The sequence below is a fragment of the Chelonia mydas genome, chromosome 1 (genome assembly GCF_015237465.2).
Source record: "Chelonia mydas isolate rCheMyd1 chromosome 1, rCheMyd1.pri.v2, whole genome shotgun sequence".
Lineage (NCBI taxonomy): Eukaryota > Metazoa > Chordata > Testudines > Cheloniidae > Chelonia > Chelonia mydas.
In genome coordinates, this window is record NC_057849.1 from 336,753,362 (window position 1) to 336,774,515 (window position 21,154).

A 21,154-nucleotide genomic window follows, 5' to 3' on the forward strand; every position below is an offset into this window, starting at 1 on the left:
CTAATCTTTCTATCTACCCAATGGGACTCAGTGCTCAGTCTAGAAGATACCATCAGAGATGCTTAGTTTTGCAGTTCTCAGACTGTGGATTTGTGTCTCCAGAGATAACATGCTTGTTAACAGCAAAAATGTTTTTAAATAAATAAATATATAGAGGTGAGAAATAACAGATCTCAACCCTATTGTCCCTCTGCAAATTTGTGTACAGAGTCAATCCCTTACCCCTCTCTAAAAGTGCGGAGCTTCAAAAAGTTCAAAGAATAGAAGGTTTCAGAGTAGCAGCTGTGTTAGTCTGTTTTCGCAAAAAGAAAAGGAGTACTTGTACCACAAGTACTCCTTTTCTTTTAATGAATAGAAGGTTGTTGGGGACGGAATAGATCTGGACAAGAAGAAGACGTCTGGAGATAAATGTGAGAAGGGAGGGACAGGCAGTAGAAACAAAAGTGAAACTGTTTGAGCAGCATATTCCAGAAGTCTTGAGGTCTTTCTGAGTGTAGCGTTCATTGATTTGAGAGCTACCAGACCATTCTCTCACTAGAAGGGAAAACCTATAATGGCAGCAGGCCATAAAAGAGAGCCAGTTTGGGAATAAGAACCATTCAAGAAATATATGTTTGCTGATGATGTTTTAAAGAAAGTCACACCAGTGAACTGGTGGAAATCACTTAAGCACTTGGATTCAGAGACCGTTGAAGTGATAATCTCACTTTTAACAGCAGTAGCTTCTTCTGCCGGTGTAGAAAGAATATTTTCTGCCTTTGGACTAATTCATTCCAAATTGAGAAGTCGTTTGGGACCTGAAAAAGCAGGAAAGCTTGTTTTTCTTTTCCAGATTATGAACAAACAGGAAAATGAAGGTGAAGACAACAGAGTTAGCTGCAGAAGCCAATACTTTAAGTTTCTCATGTTGACCTGGCTGACATAGTCGATTTGATTTTTGTTTTGTTTTTAAAAAAAATTCATTTAACTATTTTAGTTAAAAACAATTTTAACAAAAACAAACCTGATTTTAAAAAAACTTGAATGTTGAATTAAATTCAAAAATTTATATGCTTGTTTTGTTAAAATATTATTACATGTTTGCTGTCGAAGAAAAAAAATCCAGAATACATAACATTGTTGTTTTAGTTAAATAAAACAATTTAAATGTTCTTCTTCTCCTAATACAGCATGGCAAGAAAATCCTCCAAATATTAATGATTAACCTGTTGAATTGGAGATAGTTCACCTCCCAATGACTTCATAAATATCTGCTTCAATTACCTTTGGTAAATGAAATAACCAATCGTTCATTTTCTGATATAGCTGTAAAACTCATCTGAAAAGTTTTCAAAATAAATCACTTTAAAAATGTATAGTGTGTAACTTCTAAAAATGAAACCTACATCTATCTCTGAGTTGTGAAGAATATGTAGAAAACTATGATTAAATCGAGTCTTCCTGACTCGTGATTTAAATCATAGTTTTCTACATAAAAGTGCAGTCTTGTTGGTTGTTATAACCTTAATACATATTCTTCACAACTCAGAGATAGATGTAGGTTTCATTTTTAGAAGGTAGACACTATACAAATCCACCCTGCTGTCAGTTAATAAAAAGAGAATCATCCTTTGTCATTTTAGGGCCCAGTCTTGCATTCTGAAAGGCAGTGATCCTTCGGCGCCGTCAGTGGGCACGGAGGGCAGAATCAAGCTCTCCTTGCACGCCAGGAAGACCCCCTGAAGTCAGTTGGCCCAGGTCCACAGAAGGGACTTAGGTGCCTCATAGATTACTGGAACAGCACTGTGATCCTCAAAGTCTGAGTTAGGGAGCATAGGTGCCTATACAATGAATGGGGAGAGATAGCACCTTGGAACGTGATTCACTAAGCCAACATGTTAGGCAGGGAGCCACCTAAGCAAGCCAATGGGAGATGCCAATAAGAGGGGGGTGTGCTGAGCCCCTCCCCTCTCCGAGATTGATGCTGAATTCTGAGTTGCAGAGAGGCACCCAGCTCTACTAGCAATCCAGAAAACAGGGAAGATAGGCACTCCTCTGCCTAACTCGCATATGGGGCTGGAGAGCCCTTCTCACTCTCTCTCTGGCTCAATAATTATTTAAATATTCAATTACTTAAAGTGGAATAAATTCAGTGGGAGAGATTGAGGAAGGCCAACGTTGGAATGCCCCATAGCCCAGTGATTAGGGCACTCGCCTGAGAGATGGCGCATGGGTGTTCAAATCCTTTTTCAGCAGGGGGACTTGGACCAGGGTCTCCCACAGCCAGAGTGAATATCCGAACTGCTAGGCTAAAAGTTGTAAGGGAATTCTCCCTCCCACCCAGCTGTTTTGTGTGGCGTTAGGCATACCTGCAGGATTGGGCCCCACGGGTGACCTAGGCTTGCAGACGCTGGTCTTCCCTCCGGTTTATGGATCACTTTGGGGCTTAGGTGGGTCGTAGGCATCCGGGCAGATAGAGGGAAGCAGCAGAGTGCATGCTTAGAGGCAGAAACATAGGCACTGTGAGGACTTTTACTGCAAAAACTTCAAAGATGAGTGACTTTTGGCACCTACAAGGAGAGTTGGCAGCCAGATGGGAGTTTTGTGGTACCTAAAAATGGGACTTAGGTGTCAAAGTCTGGCATCTTGTGGATCCAGGCCTTTGTGATTTGTAAGAAATGCAGGATTGGTCCCTTAGAACAGGGGGGTCTCAACCTTAGAATCACAGAATATCAGGGTTGGAAGGGACCTCAGGAGGTCATCTAGTCCAACCCCCTGCTCAAAGCAGGACCAATCTCCAATTTTTGCCCCAGATCCCTAAATGGCCCCCTCAAGGATTGAACTCACAACCCTGGGTTTAGCAGGCCAATGCTCAAACCACTGAGCTATCCCTCCCCCTTTTTCTTTCTGAGCCCCCCCCCAACATGCTATACAAACGCCACGGCCCAGCTGTGCCACAACTGTTCTTCTGCATATAAAAGCCGGGGGTAGCAAGCAGGGCAGTTGCCCAGGACCCTATGCCACAGGGGGGCCTTGCGAAGCTAAGTTGCTCAGGCTTCAGCCCTGCGTGGCGGGGCTTTGGCTTTCTGCCCTGGGAGCGTAACATGGGTCATACTTGGCGGACCCCGTAAAACCTGCTCGCAGGCCCTGGACCCCTGGCTGAGAACCACTGCCTTAGAAAATACTTGGAAACGGCCAGGGAGCAATCGCAATAGTCCTGAATCTCACTAATCCCAAACATCCAGTTCAGTCTGGGGAACTATAAGATACTGCACATGCCAGACCTGATCCTACCCTCAGCGATGTCAATGGCAGCTTTTTGGCATTAAGTTCATAATTTGCAATTGAATCTTTATGGCTTTGCCCCTGGCTTCGGGAGGTGGAAGGGCAGGACCTATCATTCTAGGTGCTGTGTCAGGCTCACCATGAGTGGAACAGTACAACATAAATACATAGACCAGATCCAATTAGATTATCCAAGCTATCTAACTTTTTCTAATAGTGTGCAGCTTGCTCTTTGTAAACAAGTTAGTTGAACTAATAAGAGATATTACTGTATCTAATTTTATCTGTCTAAATATTATCTTATCCAGTGATACTCAGACCTCAATGGTTCAGGAGCCAAATTAGTGGTCAGCCTTACCCAAAAGAACCCCAGTCGTGGGAAGTCTTTGTTTCATTACTATATATACATTATTCTCACAGCAGAATGACTGACCAAGTATTATTATTTTATTAACTACAATTGGTTAATAGCATAGTAAAAGCCTCCTGATTGGTTAATAATTAAATCACACCGGGTTTTAATACCATGTGCTGCAAAGAGTGACACATTAAAGAGCCACTTGCAGCTCGCAAGCCTCAGTCTTAGTATCACTGATCTACTCTCTATATTTATATTGTATTCAGTACTGTATTGTGGTGTTAAGCATAGTGTAAGTTTCTAGTGGGATAGATCTGTTCCCATTGAAATCAAGGCTCTGGGCGTCATCAAACCCCATATAGATTTATTTGTACATTGTATACTCAATCCCATTTCCGTCAATGTGGGCAGGATCAGCCCTATAATTTGGGGAGCACTTCTGGTTCTCCGGATTAATATGGATCTCTTCTGGGAATATTTTTGAACCACCACAGCACTTTCCAAGTAGTTATTTGCCCTTAATCAAATCTTGCAGAGTGTTCAATGTCACAAGGAAACGATCACGGGACATAAACGAGAACAGTTGTTGAAGGGCTCTGCTTAGAGCCTTTAATTTTTAAAAGGATGGAAATGTTGAAGAAATGATCCTTAAGAGAGGTTTCAGAGTAACAGCCGTGTTAGTCTGTATTCGTAAAAAGAGGTTCTTATTCCTTAAGAGGTTTCCAACTGGTACTTTGTCGAAAAAGAGAGCCAGGCTCCTTCTCTTGAAGGTGGGAGGCTGGTTTTTAATGTGTGCATTAGTGCTTCTGAATGATGCTCCATTTGCACAGTGCAGAGGCTTAGAGAGGGGGTAAGCACTGTACCATGCTGATCCTTTAAAAGTGAGGGGTTATCGAGAAGCTGCCTCGACCTAGATTGTCAGATTTCACTCTGAGCTGCAAGCTACTTGCCTTATTCAAGCACGTCATCCCATAAACACTCAGCGGGATGACTTGCCAAAGGTGGGGAGAATGTGACCCATTTGATGGGATTTCCCTGATAGACTTGTTCACTGCACTCGGGTAATCTGAAGAGTTAAGAGAAGGACCATGCCCAGACTTAGGGTATGTCCACAGGTTTCAGAGTAGCAGCCGTGTTAGTCTGTATTCGCAAAAAGAAAAGGAGGACTTGTGGCACCTTAGAGACTAACCAATTTATTTGAGCATCAGCTTTCGTGAGCTACAGCTCACTTCATCGGATGCATAAAGCCCAGGTGTGTGGGACCTGGGCTTGTGGACTTGGTGCTCGAGCATCTTTACTGCATTGTAAACCAGCATTTACAATTGCTGGACCTGGGTGTCTCAGCTGTGCTAACGCGTCCATATTGCACTACGCAGACCTTCTGACTGAGGTCTGTGGCTTGAACTGCATCCGCAGCGGGACTCAGGCTCTGACCTACCCCGCTAGGAAGTCCTAGGACCAGGGCCTTGGGTGCTTGCTGACCTGAGTCAGACTGATTTGTGTGTGCACAGAAGTGGGGCTTGGGCTCAAAGCTGAGTCAGAGCCTGGGCTTAGTGTGCCGTGCGGACATGCCCTTTGAGACTGCAAAGGGAACGTTGGTCCCTTGACCCCAGCCAGTGGAGGGGCGGGGGGGGACACCTGATCTTCACAAAACGCAGCCGATTGCACTTGCTGTGATGTGCCACTAGCAGAGAAGACAAGTTCAAGCGTGCAAGGTGCCATCTTGAGCTGAGCAGCTTGGTGCTCACAAGCAACCAGTGTCAGTGCCGTGTAGCGCTGAAAGCTTTCCAGGGCCCTTGAAAAGGGTCCTGTGGATTTTGTGCTAGAACTAGCCTGTTGTCTCTGAACCAGGCTGCTCTGCTCAAGCTGTCACGTAACATGTGAAGACTTGGGGTCTCCAAGGGGCTGGCTGTGGCGCTGTGTACGATCCGCCAGATCTCTGGAGCAGGTTGCTTAGACCCTGACAGACCCTTGCATGCTGCATCCTGCCCTGTCACTCAGTTCACAGGGCAACGATGCCTCCTGAGAGCTGTCATCTGCGTGGACTAGGAGGCTTGTGTCATGATCAAGTATCCTCTGCTGGAACCTGCTCTCTCTGTGGGACACACGGCTTGGATCAGTAAGGAGCATTGCGTACTGGGAGCTGCCCTCTCTCCCAGCTGGGCTGTTTGGGTCACAGCAGAGCACTGCACTTTGGGAGCTGCCCTCTCCTGTATCTGAGCGTGCTGACCTATGGATGAAGCACTGCACCCTGCCATTGCCGCGGGCTAGGCTGTTTTGATCACAATGGAACTTAACTGTCTTTGGGGTCATGAAGGAGCATTACATTCTGGGATCTGCTGTCTCCTGCTGCACATTTGGAGCTCCCATCCCGCCCAACACAACACCGCCTCCTCACTGAGGCCAGCAGCCATTGTTTTAGCATGTCCAGTCCAGATAGTATTTTAGCATATTTAGCAGAACATGGTACTTCTGTGCACGATCCACAAGCCCATTGTGTACCTGCACTTGGCCGTCGAAACTGCCATGTCCAAGAGCTCCATAAAGCCACGTAATTAATAGCACCAGTCTGTCATGGGGTGACTGGCTCCTTTAAGGAGAGATGGGGCCCAGCCCCACCTATGACTAAACAGCTGCCTCCCAGTGAAGGCTGTGAGGCTGGCTGATTGCCTGAGGAGCACCTGGTCCTTATAAAGACCAGCAGGAGCACTACAGGGAGTAGAGACTCCTGGGTCAGGACAGGGTCCCACAAGGGCTGAGAGAAGTGAGAGGAAAAAGCCTGTGAGAATTGTAGCCCGTGCAGGGCAGAGCAAAAACTTTATTTTTTGTAGGAGGCTGTATGGCCTTGTGGTGAGCACACCGAACTGGGGCTCAGGAGACCAGGGGTATGCTCCTCGCTCTGCGGCGAGTCTCCTGGATGCCCTTGGGTAAATCTCTTCACCTCTATGTGCCACAGTTTCCCCCTGTGTAAAATGAGGATCGGGGTACTCTGCTGGAAAGCACTTTGAGCTCGACTAGTGAAAAGCGCTTAAGAGCGAGGTGGTATTATGGTATCTTGCCAAGGCTTTTGGTTTAATCAAGTTATTCTCTGAGGCAAGTGTCAGAAGCAGTCTGTGGTGTGGTATTGTTCCCTTGTGGGCCACGCAGCCTAACTCCTGCCTCTCCTAAAAATTCCCTCCTGGCCTGGTGGCTCCCAGCAGGTCTGTCTTCGTCACATGCTGTCCCTGGCATGTGACCCTTGGGCTCTAAAGCTGGTACCGCTGGGGCTGAGACCCAGCCCAATGTTAAAAGGCCAGCTCAGCCTGTGACACCATCCAGGAAAATTCAGAGCCGTTCCTGTCCTGCTGTCAAACCACAGAATTCTCCATCTCATCACGGCCACCAGAGTGGTTTTTATACATCGTAATGCCTTTTGGAATATAAAATCTTTCAAGGTAATGACTTTGCACTTACATCCCTTTCCACTTGTTCTAAATGGCTTTATAAAGATAGGAGAGCATCATTATCCCCATGTTACAGATGGGGAAACTGAGGCACATAGTGGTTTAATGAATTGCACCAAGTCCCATGGCAAGTCAGTGGTAGAGTCAGGACTCAAACCCACTTCCAGTCGTGTGCTTAGGCTACTCAACCACAGCTGCTCTCATTGTGCCTAAGGCTAAAAAGCCCTGCCACGTGTAGTCTGGAGGCCTTCTGGACTAGTTCCATAGAACAGTGAGATCCATGGTAGCTGTGAAGTCATAGGAGGATGTATTCTGGAATGGCAGGAGAGCCGGAGTCAGCTGGCATGACCGTGCCAGCTCTGCAGTGGTATTTAAAAAGGTATGCCTGCATAGTCCTGTGCTGGATGGCCTTTTCTGCCTCTTTGTCCCTGGAGGGCTGTCACTTGTAATTTCAGTTACCTAATTGTTTGGCCAACTAGTCCAAAGCAGTTTCCTCTCTCGCTTTGAAATGGAGCTTTAGCACTTGGAGTTCGAAAGGTTTAAAAGCTGTCAAGGTTACATCTAAAATTTACAGATTATAAATCACAGCTTTCGATATGGGCTTGAACCGAAACTACAGTTCTATGCCCCCAGTGAACTCTGGTGGATGCAATTTTGTTTTCCATATGATAGGTGGTACCACTTTCCAAGGTTCAATTCCACCCCTCCCCCACACCAAAAAACATCATGGGATTAGAAATCCAAGGGTTTGAAACTCAGTTCCTCTGTTCACGCACTTGAGGCAAAACCGGCTGTGGCAGGGAGAAAGGAAAAGGTGGCGGTAAGTTGTCTTTGTGCTCCCTGTAATGTGTGCTCCCTGTAATGTGTGCTCCGTTTCCCATAGCCCTCTGCAGAGAGAACAGCCATCTGACCATGCCCCCGATCCATCCCTGACTCACTCCCTACCTCTCCTAGCATGCCCCCGATCAGCCCCCTACACCAGGACCTGGGAGCAAGGCTGGCATAAAGTCTTTACATTAGCTGGGGAGACCCCCCTGAACAGGGATATTATTGGGGGTGGGGGCTGGTTCCATCCCCTGTAAGGTCCCTGTCGGTTGCCAGAGTAACCAGGATCTTGTGAAGTCAGTGGGAGTGTTACTTCTCAAGCCACCCAAGGCCCAATTGAGGGGTACGCTGGTGTGACAATGACCCCCAGAAATGACTCCTGCAGGAAGCTTACCATGCTGTAGAATTCTTTTGTCCATTGTGAAGGACTCTTTCTGTGACCTCTGTTCCGTGGTTCTGCATTTTGATGTAAATAATTTTAAAGGATCAAGGAGAGGCTGTCACCAAAGGAACGTGGGGGAATGAGGAACCTGCGTGAGGAGTGAAGGGAGTCACGTTTGGGGATCTGAGAGGAGAACCCTGCCCTATGGATTATAAAAAAGGAAGAATGAGCTGGAGTTGACAAAAGGAGGAATTTAAAATGGTGAAACTCTAGGTGCTGTCTTGTTTTATGCAAAGAGCCAATATTGATAGAGACTACAACGCAAGAGATTAGAGGCAAAAGTGCAGTTGCAGGTCTGCTGGCAGTGGGAAGAAACAACCAAGGGGAATAGATTATTTTTTATTCGATTTCTTTTGCTGCCTGTGAATGGGATTAGATGCCAAATTAAGCATGAGCAGGAGTTAGCTAGGAGGGGAAGTGTCTCATTGACTTTGAGCTGTTGAAGAATCCGTATTGCCAACTGCACCGGCCAAAAATTAGGAGAGAGGCCCCCCCCATCAAAATCATCAGGTTTAAAAACCTTGATTTTTTTTTTCTTCTGTTTTTTTATTTTTATGGGGTGCTTGAGTCACATTTTCTCTGCAACGCTAAGGGTTTTTTGTTTGTTTGTTTGTTTGTTAGTTAAATGAAAGCTGAGATTTTCACTTATTCACATCACTCCAGGAGCTGGGGCATCAATCATAATGCCAAAGATTGCAAGCGTTGGGAACACTGAAGAATAAGGGCATGTGTTTTTGTCAGACTAATTAAATCATGCCCTTCACATGTGGGTCTCTGCCTCCCCATGGGGTGCGGGACAGCTAGACCTCTACAGCAGTATTCCCTGCTTCCTAAACCCCAGGTCCCATAGAGGGCCCTTCCAACGGGGAAGATGGAACAGGCTAGTTTGTTAGCAGCTTCATTACCTATGAATCTCCTCTTTAACTGAATCACTGAGATGTGCATAGATATTATTGGGGGTGTGTGTCATACAAGTACCTAGATAGAATCACTGAGTGATTTTATCATTGTCTTTCCAAACCTGTCCATTCCCTGCTGTTTGTTACTTGGAGCATCATATCTACAATTTAACCCTGATCATGGACTCAGCTCTGCACAGCTGGACCCCTGCAGCTGTGCAAAATTTCTTTGACTTCAGCTTTGCAAGGGTTCGGGGGTCTTGACGTTGCACGTCACTTTGAAGAATTGGGGCTTTAGATTGCCTTCAGGGCAGGGGTTGTGTGTTTCTCTTCTATCCAGGAACTAGTATTATTAAATCTAAATAATAACAATTAACAGCAATCACTATGAAGCCGTGTGGTCAGTATATAGGGCACTGGACTAGGGCGACCTGGGTTCTACCACTGACCTGGGGTGTGACATTGGGCAAGTTTCTGTGCTGCTTCCCCCCTCCCATCTATGCTGTGTAGACGTACCCACAAAGGCTAAGAAAAACCCGCAGCTGGCCCATGCCAGCCGACTTGGGCTTGGTCTGCAGGGCTGTTTCATAGCTGTGTAGGCTTCCAAGCCGCATCCTAAGCTCTGGGACCCTCCCACCTGGCAGGGTCCTAGCGCCCCGGCCTCAACCTGAGCGCAGGAGCCTGCGTGACAATGAAACTGCTCCACAACTGGAGCCTCGAGAGCTCGGGTCGGCTGGCCTGGGCGTAGACATACCCTGCTTGTCTTGTCGGTCTAGATTGTCAGCTCGTTAGGGAAGGTACTGTGTTTGGGGTTTTTTTAATCCCATTGTGCCTAGTGCAATGTGTCCCTGATCTTGGTTGGAGCCTCTAGGTGCTGTTCTGATCCAAATAATTTCTCTGTTTATTAACAAACAGCCTAAGTCAGTGTAACGGCGGCGCCAGACTCACCCAGCGGCGCCTCCTGCTGGCTGTCCGGGAATTAGCTCTTTTTACCAGCTCCAGAACGCCCTCTGCCAGTGTCCCACCGATACTGGCCCCCGGGTCCCTCCCCAACCCCCAGTGCCCCTTTATCTGAGGGGGGGGGGGAGTTCTACCCCTGCAGTATCCCCCACTTCCAGGGTCTCCCTTCCCCAAGGAACCCCCAACCCCCTAATCCCACCTTGCCTCAGCAGCTACTGCCAGTCATCATTTAGCCCCTGCTCCCTGGGGCAGACTGCAGTATAAGAGCCAGTCATCATAGGCAAGGGGGGGGGTTAGGACCTACTGCCCCTTCGCAGCTCCAGAACCTGTTTAGGCCCTGCAGCGTGTGGAGGTTTCCAGACAGGAGCTCCCCAGCTCCTTTTGCCTTCCCCCAGCACTGCGCTACTCGGGTAGCTTGCTCAGGCAGCCAGGTCCTTCCCTCTCTACAGTCAGAGAGAGGCTGCCTGAGGGCCTGGCTCACAGCCTTTTATAGGGCCCAGCTGCGCCCTGATTGGGGCGTGGCCCAGCTGTGGCTGCTTCCCCAATCAGCCAAGGCTTGCTGCTTTCCTCAGCAGCAGTCCTCTCGCAGCCCCAGCCCTCTCCCGGGGCTGGTTTCAAGCCCTTTCAGCCCCACCCTGCTACGGTCAGCTTTCACTGAAAGCCAGTTATGTAAACGCGAATGCTCAGAGCAATACCTGAGCATCTTTGGTTCGCTGAAGAGAAAATTTTACAGAGTTTGGGCTTATTTTCAGATCATACTGGGAAGATGCTTTAAATGTTCTTTTGTAATAAATTATAATCTTGTAACCATTCCCAACAAGAAAAGATTGGCCATAGACAATTACCGGGTCACACTTTATAAGCATCTTCTTCGAGGTACATGGCACAGTATCATCTTTTATTTTTTTAAAACTGTGTTCCTTAGTAACGTAAAAATACGTAAAGACTACGTTTAAACAAAATCCCTTTGAATTTCTCTTGACCATTTATATGTGTTGACCTGATGAGCCCAAAACAAAAATGCTGCGTCCACCTCTCCAGAATGTAGGGAAGTTCATATCCAAACTTTGCCGCTGGTGACCATTTACTTTGCCTCTGTTCATTTTGCTCCTCTTGGACAATGAAAATACACTCAGCAGTGTCATGGACTTTTCACTTTCTGTTTCTTGGACCTGCTCCGAAGCGCACTCAATGGAAAATCTCCCATTGATTTCAGCGGGTTTTGGACCAGATTTCTTCCTCCCACAGCTGCCACAATGCCTGTTTAAATCCAGATCAAGACTGTTTTTACTGACATGTTTTAAAAAAACAAAAAAAACCCCCATAATAGTGAAAACATTTTTCTTCCTCTGTTGCTTTGTTCAACATCTCTTATTTATAAAAGCTTAAGCCAATTCTGCAGTCTTATCCACTGATGCAGAACTCTGCTGACTTGGTTGGGATGCAGATGAGTCCTTCTAACGGATCAGAGCCTAACATTCCTTAACAACATTTCTTTTAACAGAAACTGTTATTTGCTATGTGCCAGTATAAACACTACCACTGTCTGAGCAGACGCCTTAAACTTCACATTAGCTCATATCTTTGTCTTGTCAAAATAATGGGGAACTTCTCAAGATTTAACGATACTACTGAGTAATTTATCTCTGCTTCGTATTTATATTGTTACCCTGGAGTTCTATTTAAAATGACTGATTTGGCACCTTTTAAATTGATCGCTTTTCCAATCCCAGATTACCTTCCCTTACTGTCTGGTTAGGGTGAATGTAAAAATATCTGAACCTACCAAGGGAAAAATAAAAGCTTTAACTACCATTTTCTCCCTCCCCTCGAAATTAGTTTCGTGCAAAAAGCTGATACTTATCCTATTTCTTATTAATTATATTTACAGAAATATTCTAGCTCTTCTCTATTGAAGGATTAGTGTTTTTTGACTTCCAATGGACTGATCGCTTCTAGTTTCATAGTTAATTTAAAGAGAATGTACACTGGGGATGACAGATATACATGTTCTGAGGTTAGCTGAGTTTGAAATAGCCATGGTGTATAATGCAGCTCATTCATTAACAAGTTGCATGTCAGGAGAAATAAAGATGAAGTGGAGAAATGATCATATATACATATATATTAGTGCCCAAAGTGTACTAGGCGCTTTATAGATAAAGAAGCCAATAAGGACATTTCCCCAACAACAATCTATTTACTGTTTGTCTTCCAGTGATGCCCAAAAGTTCCCATCAGGATCAAAGTCCAACTCTGCTGGGCCCTGTACAAACCTATAATTAGACAGCCTCTGCCCCAAAGAGTTTACAGTCCAAGTGCTAGATTGTACCTCTAAGGCACAGCCCTGAGCAGAGGGTGATGTGCAAGATGCATCATCCCTGGTAGGCCTGGTGACTCAGAGAAACCCCTCTCTGTCACAAAACCCTTCCCTGCATTCTACTTGCTCCAGGGCTGTGGTGATTTACCACTGGTTTAGATCAGCTGGTTGGCTGAACTGCACTTGATGGTGCATTGTGAGGGGACAGAGCCACGGCTCAGCATCACAGTGGCAGTTTGGTTTAAAAGAACCCAGGCGTCTGGATTTACAGCCCGTTACTCTCAGCACTAGACCATGCGGCTTTTCCGCACTTGGCCCTGTTAAGGTCAAGTATACAGAAGAACTTCGGGAACAGATTAGAGATGTAACAGTGGAACGATGGGTTTTGTGGTTAAGGCACTGTACTGAGTCCAATTCCTAGTTCAGCCATAGACTCCTTATATAACCTTGAACAAGTCACCAATAGACTGATGAAAAGCCCTTTGAAATCAATGAAAGAATCCCATTGATTTCAGTGGATTTTGGATTGGACCTTAATCTCCGTTACTCCTCTGTAAATAGAGAAGTATTATCATCCCCATCTCAAAGGATAAATTCACTGTTGCTCTGATATTGTAATGATAAAAGCCATAGAAGTACATAGATTAATTACAACAATCAAAATGCAAGGTGACTCAAAAGAGGATCTTTAAGAAGAGCTAGGGAAATGTGTTTACTTGGTCAAAATAGGCCGCTCATTTATTCTCTTTTACTGTCCTGCAGGAAATTTTTGTTACATGATGAATTAGGAAAGGAAGACATTTCATTGTGAGCAATGGAAACTAGGATGTCTTTGATTTCCGCCGTGCAAGAGACTCAACATCTATCCCAGGAGAAGGGTCAGAGTCCAGCCAATGGGAACAGAGAACAGTTTGATTCAGGTGAGCTCTTGTTTTCCACGCCAGTTTCACTTTAAAGTTTAAGTCAATAAAACAGATTTTCTCGTGCAAGTTGAAATTTTTCAAAATTCAACATTTGAAGATTTGCGGAAAAACCGGCAAAACTTTTGACCAAATGTTTCCTTTGTTTTTTCAACCCTTTGTAAATGTTGGGGGAAGAAAAGCAAAATTTTAAACATATGTTTGGAAGTTTTTCCTGTATTTGGTTCAGCTAGATTGATCAACATTTTTTAGATATTTTTTTTGTCTTGCGTGTTTTAATTGAGATTTTTTTTTCCCCACAAAAAACATTCCAGCTACCACAGCTTGCAACACATTTCTCATATGGTGCTAAGGGGTGTTTCTCTGCTGCATGCGCTTCTCTCCCTGGGGAGAAGATGAGAGAACAAACGTGGGACCAGTAGTCATGTGACCAATAGTCGTGTTGTTTAATGCACTACTGGAAGGTTGCTCGTAGACTATGATGATGAGTGAGGCACAAGGACTTATAGATAAGGTTAATATTTTGTCATAGTTACTTGTAGTAAAAGTCAGGGACAGGTCATAGGCAAGAAACAAAAATTTGTTGGAGCCCGTGACCTGTCCATGACTTTTATTAAAAATATCTGTGATAAAATGGGTCTGACCGGGGGATGAGAGCCCAAGACCTGCTATAGGATGGGAGAGGTGGCATCCAGGACCTGTCGCCACCGTGGCTGACGGTTCCGGGGTCCCCCCGGCTGCCCGCAGTGGCTTGGAGTTCTGGGGTCCTCCTGTGGCTGCAGGGGTCCCCCCGACACCCGTGGTGGCTCAGAGCTCCAGGTCCCCTGGTGTTGGCTGAGAGCTGTGGAGGCCCCTGATTGCGGGAGCTTACAGCTCCAGCCCCGCTGCCCTGGGGCTGAAGCGGAAAATGTCATGGCGGTCTCTGGAAGTCGCAGAGTCCATGTCTTCCCTGACCTCGGTGACATAATCTTAGCCTTACAGATTCGATTCAATTCTCTATAAGTATCTTTCATTAAGCTTTGCAAAGTGAGCTCAGAATCTGTGAATACAGCCTCATTTGGGGTGAAACTCCACGGTGTGCAGAGCACCAGCATGTGGTCTGTGCAGCATTTCAGTTCCACTTGACTACTCAAAATAAGGTTTAAGTGGCACATAGACTTCGTTCTGGCTCTCTGCACAGTGGTGAATCATCCTGAACGATTTAATACACGGTCACAGAACTATTAGTACAACTGTTTATATCGCTCTCTTTTTCCAAACTTGGGAGGATGAAGGCTCGTTCTTAGGAGTGATGATGGTCTTGCTATTAAGGTTCTGGACAGGGACTCAGGACTCCTGGGTTCAGTTGCCAGCTCTGCCACTGGTTCTTCTCTATGACCTTGGTCAGTCGCTACCAGTTAGTGTCTCAATTCCCTGTGTTTTGCTTGCATGTTGTATCCTTTTCTCCCGCCCTGTTTAGGCTGTAAGCTCTGCAGGGCAGGGGTTGTGGATATGTCCACACGGTAGTCAGAGGTGTGACTGCAGCATGTGTAGACGTACTCAGAGCTAGCTTTGATTTTGATAGCTCAAATAAAAAAAGCAGTGATGTGGCAGCAGCAGCAGGGGCTTAGCCAGTCAAGTAAATACTCTGGGTCCCGGCCTCATGCTGCCGAGGCTTAGCTGCTGTTGTTACTTGGGTTAGCTAGATACAAACTAGTTCAGGTGTGTCTACACATGCTGAAGTCACACCTTTGGTTGTAATGTAAACATACCCATAGTAAAACTATGTGTTTATATCAGTGGTCCCCAAACTGTAGGGGGACGGAGGAACGTTGGGGCCGGGGGGGGGGAAGGAAAGCACACGGAAAGGCAGGAAGGGAGTGCCATGCCTCCAGCCCTGCTTTGCCTCCAGCCCCGTTCAGCTCCCAGTCCTACTCTGCCTCCAAGCCCAGCTTCACTTCCAGGCAAGATCCGCCCCACTCCGCCCCCCGCTCTGCCAGCCGAGCTTTGCCCTCATTCCCTCTCTGTCCCCCAGACCAGCTCCGCCTCTAGCCCTAGCTCCTCCCCCATCCCCAGCTCTGCGTTCAGCCCAAGCTCCACTGCTGAGGAAGGCTTGGCTGCGCGGTAATAGGCAGGGGGAGGCATGGACAGAATCCGTTACGGGGGGTGGGGGGGAGCGACTAGAAAAGTTTGCACACCACTGGTTTACGTAGTGCCTAACACACTGGAGCTCAGCTGATGGTAATCCTGGGGCTTCTGTAATCCATACAATAAATAATAACCAGCGTTGTACAGCTCGCCTTCTGCAAACAGATTGATATGTGTGTCTTACATTGTCGTATTCGTCCTGTGGCTGATAACACTAAATCCTTTTCCCAACAATCGGACGTTTCCATGAGGCTGACGGATGATAAAATGAGACTGAGTTATAAATGTCAGTTGGAGGGTCAGATTTTCAGATGAGCTCCGTGCCCCGCTAGCTTGCACTGAGAACCTTGAGTGGTCTCAGTGCGGGCTGTTGGGTGCCGAGAATTTTGCAAATCTGGCCCCAAAGGTTCCGCACTCTCCTTGCGCTCCTGCTGAATGAAATGACCATTCCCCCGAGGCTGTACATCAGAGGTGGGCAAACTACGGCCCGCGGGACCGTCCTGTCCGGCCCCTGAGCTCCTGGCCCGTGAGGCTCGCCCCGGACCCTCCCCTGCTGTTCCCCCTCCCCCGCAGCGTCCGCTCACTGCACCGCCGGCGTAATGCTGTGGGAGGCGGAGCTGCGAGCTCCAGGGGCAGCGCAGTTGCAGAGCCCGGCCTGACCCGGTGCTCTGTGCTGCGCCGCGCAGCTGCCTGTCCTGGTGCAGCTGCGCCGCCAGCCACCGGTGCTCCAGGCAGCGCGATAAGGGGGCGGGGGGGGGCTGGATAGAGGGCAGGGGAGTTTGGGGGCGGGGGCGGTCGGGGAGTGGTCAGGGGCCGGGGGTGTGGATGGGGGTCAGGGTGGTCAGAGGGTGGGGAATGGGGGGTTGAATGGGAGCAGGGGTCCCGGGGGGGGCAGTCAGGAAGGCGAGTGGGGTTGGATGGGGTGGCGGGGGGAAGTTAGGGGCGGGGTGTCTGGGAGCAGTCAAGGAGAAGGGGTGGTTGGATGGGGCAGGGGTCCTGGAGGGGGCAGTCAGGAAGGAGAGGGGGGTTGGATGGGGCGGCAGCGGGCAGTTAGGGGTGGGGGGTCTGTGGGCGGTCAGGGGACTGAGAGCAGGGGGGGTGGATGGGGTAGGGGTCCCCAGTGGGCCGTCAGGGAACAGGGGTGGTGGTGGTGAATGAGGCTGGAGTCCAGGGGGGGCCGTCAGGGGACGAGAAGCAGGGGAGGGGGGGTCAGATAGGGAGTGGGGGCCAGGACAGAAAAGGCACAGCCTCCCCTAACTGGCCCTCCATACAATTTCAGAAACCTGATGTGGCTTTCAGGCCAAAAAATTTGCCCGCCCCCCCTGTACATTGTAAGAATTAGGGGAGGAATTTCAGGTGTGCTCAGTGTTGGCCTAACTCTTCTCCCATGAAGCCAATGGACATTTAACCATCGCTCCCTTTGAAGTCAATGATTAAAATTCCATTGGCTTCAAGAAAAGCAGAGTTAGACCAATGGTGAATGCTTTTAAAATCCCCTTCGATACTTTTTTCAGGACTTATTCGATCTCTTCTTTCAGACCATGCTGTTAGTGTTCTGTTGTTCACCTTCCTGATAAACCTCTTGAAGAAAAGAATCAATAGTTCTGCGTTATATTTGAAAGGAACTCAAACAGATTTGCCAGTCATAACTTTATTTTTTTTAATCACATCTGAAAAACCTCGGAAGCCTTTTCTTTATGCATCCAACCTCTGTTTAAAAGTGAAAGCCTCACTGTTCTCTAAGCTTTGATGCTGCAGTGGATGGGTTATTTCGCTAGGTTTTGAACTCATCTCGCTCACGCATCTTCTTTGCATATCATCTCCAAAGCATCTGGCTTCTGCTACAATGCTTGCATCAAAGATAAGCTCTCCGAGGGCTTCAATCTGCCTGGGACCATGCCCCTCCACTCCCCCTAGTTGAGAGTGTACAGCACCCTGGAGAATAAGATCCTAAGGCTGAGGTGGGCAAACTACGGCCTGCGGGCCACTTCCGGCTCATGGGACCATCCTGTCCGGCCCCTGAGCTCCTGGCCTGTGAGGCTCGCCCCCGGCCTCTTCCCTGCTGTTCCCCCTCCCCCGCAGCGTCCGCTCACTGCACCGCTGGCGTAATGCTGTGGGCGGCGGAGCTGCGAGCTCCTGGGCCAGCGCAGGTGCAGAGCCCGGCCTGACCCGGTGCTCTGTGCTGCACGGCGCGGCTGCCTGTCCTGGTGCAGCTGCGCCGCCAGCCACTGGTGCTCCAGGCAGCGCGGTAAGGGGGCGAGGGGGCGGGGGGCTGGATAGAGGGCAGGTGAGTTTGGGGGGTTGTTTGGGGGGTGGTCAGGGGCCGGGGGTGTGGATAGGGGTCGGGGCGGTCAGAGTGTGGGGAACAGGGGGGTTGAGTGGGAGCAGGGGTGCTGGGGGGGCAGTCAGGAAGGAGAGTGGGGTTGGATGGGGCGGCGGGGGGAAGTTAGGGACGGGGTGTCCGGGGGCGGTCAAGGAGAAGGGGTGGTTGGATGGGGCAGGGGTCCTGGTGGGGGCAGTCGGGACGTTGATGGGGGTTGGATGGGGCGGCGGGGGGGCAGTTAGGGTTAGGGGATTGAGAGCTGGGTGGGGTGGATGGTCCCCGGGGGGAGGGGGTTGGATGGGGCAGGAATCCCAGGGGGGGCTGTTAGGTGGAGAGAAGCAGGGGAAGGGGGTCGGATAGGGGGCAGGGGCCAAGCCATACCTGGCTGTTTGGGGAGGCACAGCCTCCCCTACCCGGCCCTCCGTACAATTTCGGAAACCTGATGTGGCCCTCAGGCCAAAAAGTTTGCCCGCCCCTGTTCTAAGGGCATGATGCTGGGAGCTTCTAACATGGCACAGCACCTTGCAGGAAGCCCTGGGGAACTGGCAGGATTGGGCTCCTGAGCTCTTTGGAGGCTACTGAATAGTTTCAAACTGCTTTTCTTTGTGTTTCAAATTCGACCCGTTGCTCTTCCTCAAGTGGTTTATTTGATCCCCTCTTTGCCTCTTTTCAGGCCGTCCCTTGTCCATACTCAGCATTCTAGGAATTCAGTCACTCAAGGTTTCTGTCTCCTGACCATCAACATTCACATCCACAACATCCGGTCATTTTTCTACTTCCATGGGCAACAGGGATTTCATTTTGCTCTTTAGAAAGCTGATATTAGGCCCTTGTTTGTTTGGCGTTTTTTTGGTGTTTCACCTCAGTTTTCATGGCAGAAATCCAAGGCCACTGTAAATGGGCAGTGACATCTGAACTGAATAGATTTGTCACTTTGGAGGCATTCTGCTTCCCGCTACTTCGTCCATGACCCAGAAGATCTCATCTGATGCCTTGTAAAAGGAAGTGAATTAAAGGTTCATCATGAAAGGCACTAGGTCATCAGCCCCGGAGATGGAAGTTCTCTGTGTATTCACAGAACACAGGTTGCAGCCACACACGCATAACCCACTGGGCAGTAGAGAATATGAATCTAGTCCCCATGTACACAGCCTGGCTCTTTAGTGCAAATTCATGTTTATAGCTCTGGTGGTCTCCAGCTTTGGCTAAGATGGCAGTTGTATGTGGCAGCTTGTTTGGGATGTGAACTGCTTTGGGCCGCAAATGTTTGGGACGTGCTTCTGTTCAGAAGAGGTATGTAAGCCACTATTCAGTATGTGTTATGTGTCTCCCTATTTCCTATGCCCACTCCACAGAGGATATGGGTCTTAGCTCAAGCTGTAGAGATTTAGCCTTTCAGCTCTGGAGGTCCCTGGTTCGGCCTTGGGTCCTTGTGCCCCATCCTCATTCTGCAGGGGGAGAAGGGAGTTCAGCCTCCATAGAGCACTTTCTTGGGGATTGCCAGTTATGAAGGAAGCTTCTTGGACAACCGAACCCCAAACAGCAGTCAGTTGAGAACGATTTTTTTTTTTATCGCTGTGAATTGTGCCAGATCTGGGATGGAGACTGAGAGTGGCAACGGCTCCTTGTGATAGGCAGTGGTCACTCCGGCATGTCCCCTTGTGGGTAGGTGTGGGGTAGTCATGCCTTCCCCTTGGTCATCTCTTCCTGTTGTCCATCTCTGTCTGGGCCTTCTGAGGCCTAGCTCTCCAGCCCAGTCACTTAAAAGTTCAGTCCAATTCTGGGATGTCCAAGTCTAGCCGTAAATGGTCAGACCTCAAGCTGGCCACTTTGAAGTCCCTTCCATCGGCTTCTCCTGGGCCAACAGCAAAGTCCTTCCAACTCACCATGGGAGTGAGTGAAAAAAAAAAATCACACTCTTCTCTCCAGAGTAGCAGGTCTCAGGGCTTCCCCCAGGCCCTTCAGTAGAGCTCAGAACTACCAACAAAATCAAGCACTTGAAGCATTTCCTGCCCTCCTCTGGGCCTCTGAACTTCTTGTCCTGTTCCAGGAGACTCCCCCAGCAACTTCCTGGAGCTGGAGCTTGTCCTTCAAAATGGTCTCCTTAAATAGGAGTCCCCTGCTCTCCTGTTTGGAGCTGGGTTATGGGTTAGCCAGTTGCGAGGCTTTTGCCAGCTTCTCCCTTAGCTGGCCCCTTTTCCTAATTAGCCATCAGGCTTCAGGGTCCTCAGCAGGCCAGCCTTTCCCTTCTGATGTCTCCTGGTGTCTGCCATGCTATGTGGGAGGCGGCAGCATTTATACTGGTCCTCTTCTCCCAGCTCGTTCCCCATTGGTTGCGGTGGGGAAGGGAAACCTTGCCCCACCCCTTCTGCAGGATCCTGGCTCTGGGCCCTTAAAGAAACAGTAACAGGATTTTCTTATGAACACATCTTACTTCAGAGACTGTTTCGTCTCTCCCAGTATCTCCTAGGTCTTTGTGTGTGTGTGTATGTGTGTGTGTGTGTGTGTGTGTGTGTGTATATATATATATATATATATAGTTGGACCTTTCATACTCTTAAAGGACTTTGCCACATGATGGAGTGGGCTTACCATTCGATCCCACTACCCTTGAAGGGTAGCCTACGGTGTCACATTCCTACTGTTATTTGCTGCGACCACTAACGCCCTGCTTCCAACTACTCTACATCGCTTGTGCTCAGCCCTCCCCACTCTCCTTCCTCACGAGGCTCTTCCCAGTTCTACCAGAGAGTTCCAGCAACACGCAGACACCATCTCACTGCAGTCAGTCACAGGCACTTGTGTGTGAAGGGCTGGATGCCGCACATGGAGCTTTACCTAGATGTCTCCTCCTTTTGGTCATCTATTGGAGTGAAAATCACAACCAGGAGGTCTTCTGCAGACACGCTGACTTTCCTGACGCTGTCTGTCCGCTTGTACCTTTGGGAGCCAATGCCTTTTCAGGTGTCCCCAGTGGACTCTAGGAACTTGAGCTCTTTGGCCTTGTCAGCACATGGAACCTGATTCTCATTTACACTAAGGTCCCTTTACACCCTTCTGGCAGCTGCTTGTTTAACACCTGCTTGGAGGCCCCTTTGCACTGCCAGAGAAATGTGAATGAACATTAGGCCCTTTTGGTGTTTTGTTTCTAAAGTTTCTGCCACCATTGGTGGTGGTAGCAGCAGTGCCAGCCTAGGCAAGGTGCCAGTGGCCCCATATGTTTTGAACATTATGTTGCCTAGGCCTGCTCGGAGCAGGGCTTATAAACTCTTT

General features: G+C 48.5%; 1 protein-coding gene across 5 annotated transcripts in view; it reads left to right on the forward strand.

The window, feature by feature from the left end:
* SFMBT2 (Scm like with four mbt domains 2) overlaps positions 1–21,154 on the forward strand; it is a 192,190-nt gene that overhangs the window by 14,486 nt on the left and 156,550 nt on the right. For all 5 annotated transcript variants that reach the window (XM_037889346.1, XM_043520689.1, XM_037889348.1 and 2 more), the window contains exon 2: positions 13,274–13,431. In XM_037889346.1, coding sequence (XP_037745274.1) covers positions 13,326–13,431 — 106 coding nt within the window. In that variant the 5' untranslated portion in view covers positions 13,274–13,325. The remainder of the gene's footprint in view (positions 1–13,273; positions 13,432–21,154) is intronic.